At 33.3% G+C, this 7664-nt stretch overlaps 1 protein-coding gene across 2 annotated transcripts; it reads right to left on the bottom strand.

Moving 5' to 3' along the window:
• Positions 1–215: 215 nt before the first annotated feature.
• Positions 216–6116, bottom strand: LOC131943669 (CAP-Gly domain-containing linker protein 1). 2 transcript variants are annotated; one of them, XM_059303878.1, is made up of 5 exons: positions 5969–6116; positions 3612–3653; positions 1512–3407; positions 1209–1268; positions 216–850 (listed from the first exon to the last, which is right to left on the bottom strand). In XM_059303878.1, the coding sequence occupies exons 2-5, from the start codon at positions 3636–3638 to the stop codon at positions 821–823; spliced, it is 2013 nt and encodes a 670-aa protein (XP_059159861.1). In that variant the 5' UTR covers positions 3639–3653; positions 5969–6116; the 3' UTR covers positions 216–820. The 2 variants fall into 2 exon arrangements, with proteins under 2 accessions (XP_059159861.1, XP_059159862.1); XM_059303879.1 differs by lacking the exon at positions 5969–6116 and having other exon boundaries at positions 3612–3667.
• Between the last annotated feature and the right edge of the window lie 1548 nt (positions 6117–7664).

The raw sequence follows: 7664 nt of genomic DNA, 5'->3' as shown, positions 1-7664 counted from the left end.
TGTTTACATAGCTAAATGTTTACAAATCGTAGAGCCGTAGAGCCGAATTTCTATTAGGAGCAATAACTTAGTTCGATTTTATACTTACAGGAGGTAACTAAGAAATAACAAAGAGGAGGCTGCTTTCACGGGGGGGGGGGGGGGGGGGGGGGTGTAGGGTCGGTGTTAGGGGAAAGGGGGGGTAGTGTTTTAAAGCAAATATATTTTCAGTGGCAGCATTGGTACTGTCGAATTCACAAATTATGAATTACTGAAAAGTAGAAAATAAAACAACTAAATAGCGGCATATGATATGCCGCGGGTCGGCTGGTAGTATATATTGCGTTCTCTATACAAGCTGTGTACTATGCCATTACTGTTTGATTGTATCTTTCTTTATGTAACGCTTTTTGAGTCTTTCTACGACGCTGTTAAGAAGTGCAAAACACTACAATTACTGTTGTATTCATATAATCATGAAGGGTTTGGATCGAATCTGGCTAAATAAATACATACATTTTCTTAGAATATATGATATAAAAATTATATTATATTATCTAATACTTAGGATACATATTATGCAAATATGTTACGTCATTTGCGTACGACAAGGAAAGTGTCAATTATTGCATCACCTATCTGTAAAACCTGTAAAATTGCCAATAGAGGAATATAAAATAAAAACATCCACAGCCTAGCATCCATTTTAAATATTCCTCAAAGAGTGAAACAACTAGTTCTTCATTCTTTGTATAAGGCTCGTGTGATGAAACTCCGACTTTCTCCAAAAAGGTGATGGACATAAGAACTCAATCGCTATGGTGTAAAACAGTTCATAGTCTTACATGTTACTACAGTTCTGGTCTTTATCCTGTTAATAAAGTAGGTTTGACATGAAACACAAGTGAAACAAATTAGGTATATTATTTTTTAAAAAGATCAATGGCATATGATGATATAATATATCAATGATAGTTTTCGATGACTATACAAATCAAGAAAAGAACAAAAAACACGCAGGAGATCAGCTCAGGAAAGACGAGTTAAGAAGAGATAACATACAACAAGAACAGACGTGACCATAGAAGAAACAACTATACGACACGAGACAGTTCTTGGCCAGATCTGAAAATATAAAATCAGTGACATGAGATCAGATAGATTAGATAGGACGATCAGATAATGCAAATTATTATTTTTTTGTGTGTTCTTAGAGCGTTAATAATTACCATTTTGGTTTTGTTTTCTTCTTTCGGCTTGTTAGTTCGATTTTGACGAAACTTGTCAATCTGAAAAAAGTAAATAATTTCTATTTATGAATTATATTTCGTCCAGGAAGGGGGAGGGGGGTGATAGACATTTTCGGGGGAGGGGATACCTCGAAAAAACTCTGCAACCCACCACTCTTCTCATTAAGCCGCAATACTATGCACTAGTACACTACACTACTCAACACGCTACACTACATGCTACAAGCTATAGAATACGCTACGCTGCTACAATATATTTGAAAAAAAAATAGTATTATATACCTCCTTTTGCAAACGCGCATTTTCCGATTGTAAACGTTTGTTTTCATTTTCCAATTTGAGTTCATTTACCTTATGTAGTTTTATTTCTTCTTGCAATTTTCCCAAACCTGATATTTGTTCTTTTGTCTTTTGTAAGAGATCGATTTCTTTGTTCAATTCTTGTGTCAATCTCTCAATTGTAGCATTGGGTATTATTTCTGACCTGGGTATCTCTTCTCTGTGTTGCTGTGACAATTTTTTTAGATCTTCTATGTAATTTACCCTGGCCTTTTCCATTTGTTCTTGAGATATTTTTAAATCTGATTTATATTTTTCTTTCATTTCTTTATATTTTTTTTTCGCATTTCGACTCTCAGTGGTGTGTGTTTCTTCTGCCTCGATAATTTTATGATCTTTATTACGTATGTTTTCGTTCAAGCTTTGAATTTCTTTCAGCCTTAGTTGCAATTCCTGGTTTAAATGACTTAACTCATTTTGATTTTCTAAAATCGTTTGTTTTTCTTGAGCAATCCTTTTCTCTAAATTTTCAACGTTTAGTTCTTCAATTTGAATTTGCTCGGTAAGCTTATTAATTGTACATACATGCGTTTGTGTTTGTTTTAACTCTATTCGAAGTAAGGTTTCAGTTTTTTCAACTTTTTCTTCTGCTTGTTTTCGTTTCTCTTCACTTTGCGTAATATTTTTTTCTCCTTCTTCTAATTTTTCTTTCAGTATTTTAATTTCGTTAAGCTGTTTTTGTATTTCATCTTGTTTTTTCTTTAATTCTAGACAAAGATTTTCTTCTTTTTGTTTTCCTATTTTTACAGCTTCATTCGATTTTGTACACTCAGCAATCAAACATTTTTCTGATGTTTTAGTTAAAGTTATGGTTGCTTTTAATGTTTTAATTTCATCTTGAAGGTTGATTAACCGAGTTTCCATTTCTTCTTTTTCCGCCTTCTGAATGTTTCTGGCACTTTCAATATCACATTGCTTTTTATCTTTGTATTTAAGTAGATCTTTACTTATTTTGTCTATGAATTCTTCAATAAGTTTTATTTCTTCCAATTTGATATCTGTGCCCTTTAATTTTTGGGTAAATTTTTCTTGCAGTTGTTTCGCTAAATAATGTATTATTTCTAAATCTAAAATTATGTTGTCATTATCTTGACGGTTAGCTTTTATGAAATCATTAAATAGGCTTTGTTTAGATTTAAAAATCTTCTCTCTCCAACGAGGTATTTTCAACTCTTTTAAAATCGAAAGCCGTGATGTTGCAGCGCGTTGATAATCACCCATTGTATATGGAGTTGCCTTTAACGTATCAATTAATAAAACGAGTTGATCAGTCAGTGTTTCTTTTTCGTCTTCGCTGTAGTTGTCAAACAAAATTATTCGATTACAGCAGTCACGTAAAAGCGTTTCAAACGTACCCGTTTGGTTTCTGATCCATTCTTCAAAATTACTGAGTTTCAAACTTCCTTTTTGACATTTGAAATTATCACCATGGGTCATTACTAAGATACAATATTTTGTGTATACTTGTTCACCAAATATTGATTTTATAAATCGGAATATAGTTTTATCTTCCTCTGATAGTCTACTGCCATATTTTAAAACAATGACAATTGCATTGAAACCGTTGGGGCTAATTTCCATGGCTTTTGACATGTTCTGAATTAGATTTGTTCTTGCAACTTTTGTTTTAGTTTCACAAATGCCAGCAGTGTCTATGACAGTTAGTTTTCTCCCAATACATTTTTGTGTACCAATTATTCCATTGTAAGTGTTTATTTCCTTAGTTATCTGATCCAAGGTTGAATGACATGGAGGATTCTTCCACAAAATTGTGTTTACTATGGATGTTATACCATTTCCAGATTTTCCAACTAGAAGAAGATGAATATCACTTGATATCTAAAATATATGCATTAAAAAAATGTATCTATTGTTATGTTTATACATAAAAAAATAGAATGACGTATTCAAATAATTTATTTAAAAAACTTTGTTTTAAAAAATAAATTGTGGCTGATAAAATATGTATAATGTGGTTACTAAATATTCTGTATCTTTCAACGGAAGACACATTTAAGCGCGTGGAATAAATTGCAAACACACCTTGCTTGAAAGAACAGGTTCAGCCATATTTAGATCTTCTCTCTGTGAAAATGTAGACTAATAGATAAAAAGCAATATATTAAGACAGTTAGCGGGCTTGAATTACAGATACAAAACAACATTTCCAAAATATATTATCGTTTCAAGAAAAACTCGTTTGGCAGCTAGCTCGAATGTGTCGAGTTTGGATGGGACCTGACTCAAGTTGGGGAACATTAAGTTGGCTGTGCATAGTACTGACTACACCATCCTTTTATACGCAGAGGAAAATAAACATTTAAACTCTACTTTAGCCGCCCAATGGACCGCTATGTCTTAAGTGAAATCGAGTTGTTTGAAAAAAAAATCGCGAAAGATGTTCGAATGAGAATATAACGACCTAAGGAAAAGCACCATTTATATTTTTTAGTACGGATGTAGCCATAATAGCATTAAGCCATATCCATTGATATATATATATATATATATATATATATATATATATATATATATATATATATATATATATATATATATATATATATAAAGCAATGTATGTTTGTGTGTGTGTCTGTTTGTCCGTTTGTCTGTTTGTCCTTTGTGCATTACTAAACCTCTCATCACATTGCCGTGAAACTTTGGTAATTTGTTGAAAATATCCCTGGGGATGTTTCTGCTGAAAAAAAAATCAAATTTGCCGGGGTGGCACCCCCGCAAGGCGCAATTTCTTTTTCTCAATATACGGTATATAAAAATAAAAGTCGATTTTGGTTTGACATCGTTCATCCGATAGTCATGAGACTTTGGGGAGTTCATTATGACACTCTAGGGAAGGGTTCTGTAACAAATATTTTTTAATTTCGTAAGGGCGGCGCCACGGGAGGGTGCGATTTTCCTCTATATACGGTATATTAAAAAAGTCGATTTTGGTGTGACACCTTTATCCGATAGCCATGAGACTTTGGGGGAGTTAATTAGAACAATTCAGGGAAGGGGTTCTGTAAAAAAAATCCTTTTTTAATTTCGCAAGGGCGGCGCCACGGGAGGCTGCGATTTTTCTCTATATACGGTTTATAAAAATTAAAGTCTATTTCGGTTTCTCACCGTTCATCGTTGTACCATGAAACTGAGATGATTAGATCACTCAATGGTAGGGTTCTGCAAAAAAATATTGTTTAATATTGCAAGGGCGGCGCCGAGTGCCATGAAACTTTAGGAAGTAGACGAGAATACTCCCGAGAATATTTCTGCGAAAAAGAAAACTAAGGTTTCTTATAGGCGGCGCCATATAGGGTACAACTTTCGTCAATACACGGTTTGGCGCCCAGAGTTTTAGAGCGACTATGTTGGCACTTGGCATCCGTTAATCGAGCGTCCTGCATAGCGAGTAAGGGGTACTACTATATTCAGCGGTAAAACTACGACAGGCTTCTAAAAATAACTTTGTAACGCGAGGAAATCCTTCTGTAAAGTTTCGTCAATTGCGAAAGATGAAAAAATAACTTTTTGAATATGCGGAGGAGCCTACTGTAGAGTTTCGTCACTTTGCGAATGATGCAATAAGCATCTATTATTAGATAATCCAGTCAGAAATTGAGATCGAGCATCTAATAATAGACCATTAGTAACGCTAGCATATTGCATCAGTCACACTGATATTTAAAACACGTCACATAATTTTTTTACGTGTTACAGAAAAAAATCCTATTCATTTGTGTCATTTTAGCGAATGACGAAATCTGCATCATTATTAAGGGGATGCTATTTGGCCGATGGCGCCTGTTAGTTTTAAGGAGCCAGGGGTCGTACGTCGCGCCTATGCAGTAGTGTAATCGGGGGGTGGGGGCCCTGAGAGCGCCCCTCTACGTCTCTGACACAGGGGCGGTCACCGAAGTGTGTTCTACCATATTATTTCGGCGAGTGATTAATGTACACTCAAGGTTTTCATGCAGTAGTGTATGTAAACCCGTGTCCTGATATTTATGATCCAAGCGCAGGTATTGTTTACATTTAAATAACTCATTTTTAGAAAAAAAGGTCACGCGTCTAAGAACATATAATTTCACGCGTTGGTGAATTCCTTCTAATATATTTCGTCAAACTTTCTTCTATCCCCGCGGCAACGCGCGGGGGTGGCTAGTATATATATATATATATATATATATATATGTATATATTTATATATATATATATATATATATATATATATATATATATATATATATATATATATATATATATATATATATATATATATATAACAATAACATTCCGAGCTAAAATTGTTTTGGAAAAGATAGATCAATATGAAATAGTATCTATATGTGAAGTGGAAATTACGTAAAACATACATACATTAGATTAATTAGTGAGCCTACCTATGATGGGTGATCGTCTACATGGGCATCAGATTAAATCAAGTCTTTGTTTTATTACAGATTGAGTTTTTAACACAAAACGGGAACACCAAATGAATTGTTTGTGCACAACTTCTGCATTAACACAATATTAAAAAAAAACGTTCTGTTAACAAGCTTTGAACAGCCGCTACTGGGATTGGTACATTGGCTGGTGCACACACATTGTCAGAGACGGTGTGGGCTATCTGAAACACGACGCGTTGCTCGCTGCAGTTGTTTGCGTCTCTACGAATACTTACAAATACTGATGTGCCACAGGGGAGACAACAAAATATATTAAAACGATAGTGGGGAGACTTAGTTAATCCGCTTGTTTTACACAGCTGGGTCCTAGCTGATTTCCGTTGAATATACACTTTATAAAAGCAGTTAATTTTTTCACATTCTCATGTATTATGTTTTATGCAACAGTTGGTAGTTATAAATACATTTTTCTTATTATTGCTACGTAAAATAAAGAAGCGGCTGTAGCACATTAAGGGCTCAAACGAATTCATGGCATTTCATAAAATAGAAACAATTGTTTTGAAATACAAACATTTTGACATACGTTACGGAACGAATAAAACCCCTGTCTTGCGTACAACTGTGTAGCACTGTTGTACTCTCACTCACTCACTCTCTCTCTCTCTCTCTCTCTCTCTCTCTATATATATATATATATATATATATATATATATATATAGAGAGAGAGAGAGAGAGAGAGAGAGAGAGCGTGTATGTGTGCTTATACGTTGGTACGTATGAATGTTATACATGTTTAATCATGCACGTACGATGTAAAAATTTGTTTAAACTAACTGACACGTTTGTAGCTAAAATGATAAACTAAAAAATAAAACATCACAGGTTTATTTAAATTGAAAGTTATCGTAACATTAAATTATCTGTACCATAAAAAAATGATGCGCTTTCAAAAAATCTGATTAATATATTTTGTATGAAAAATCATTTAACCAATAACAGTTATGATAAACTATAAACTATGATGAAACTATAATAAAGCAATACATGTTATTAACACTTTGGGGATATTAATAGACTATGATATTTTGATTTCTATATAGGTCACAGTTATATATATATATATATATATATATATATATATATATATATATATATATATATATATATATATATATATATATATATGCATATATATATGTGTGTATGTGTGTGTGTGTGAGTGTGTGTGAGTGTGTGTGTTTAGTTAATTTTGAAGTGAGTTAAATTTCTATATGTTGTTACCCTTTCACGTTTTCCAATTCTCTTAAATGCCCATAGAGGCTATTTTATATGAGATTAATAAGCGGCTAAATTATGACCGAAACTTCTGTAATGTATGCATAATTACCACTGCTTGATTCACCCATTGAAAACAATTGGAAAACAAGTCTTTTTTTTATCTCATTTTTTAAAACTTTTAATCATTGTAAATACACCACGCCCAACTTTGTCTCAAGGCTGAACACTACTGAAAGAAATACAACGTAGCATGTGTAGACATCGTCAACCAATTCTATAACACGAAATAAGACCAAACGAGCGTCTCCTGTTAAATTACTTATCATCTCCACTGATCAACACAATTTATAAAACATCTATAGAAGCTCAAACCCATATTAGATATCACAAGCAACGCCACAATTTCTTA

The sequence above is a fragment of the Physella acuta genome, unplaced genomic scaffold, assembly GCF_028476545.2.
Source record: "Physella acuta isolate Inbredline_101_S28 unplaced genomic scaffold, ASM2847654v3 ptg000464l, whole genome shotgun sequence".
NCBI lineage: Eukaryota > Metazoa > Mollusca > Gastropoda > Physidae > Physella > Physella acuta.
Note: the sequence above shows the minus strand (reverse complement) of the source record. Positions and strands in the feature narration are given on the sequence as shown.

Coding starts and splice junctions, on each gene's coding strand:
- LOC131943669 (XM_059303878.1), bottom strand. CDS start 3,638: ATGGCTGAACCTGTTCTTTCAAGCAAG. Junction 3,408..3,611: donor AACCTGTTCTTTCAAGCAAG/GTGTGTTTGCAA, acceptor CATATATTTTAG/ATATCAAGTGATATTCATCT. Junction 851..1,208: donor AAGAAAACAAAACCAAAATG/GTAATTATTAAC, acceptor CTTTATTAACAG/GATAAAGACCAGAACTGTAG.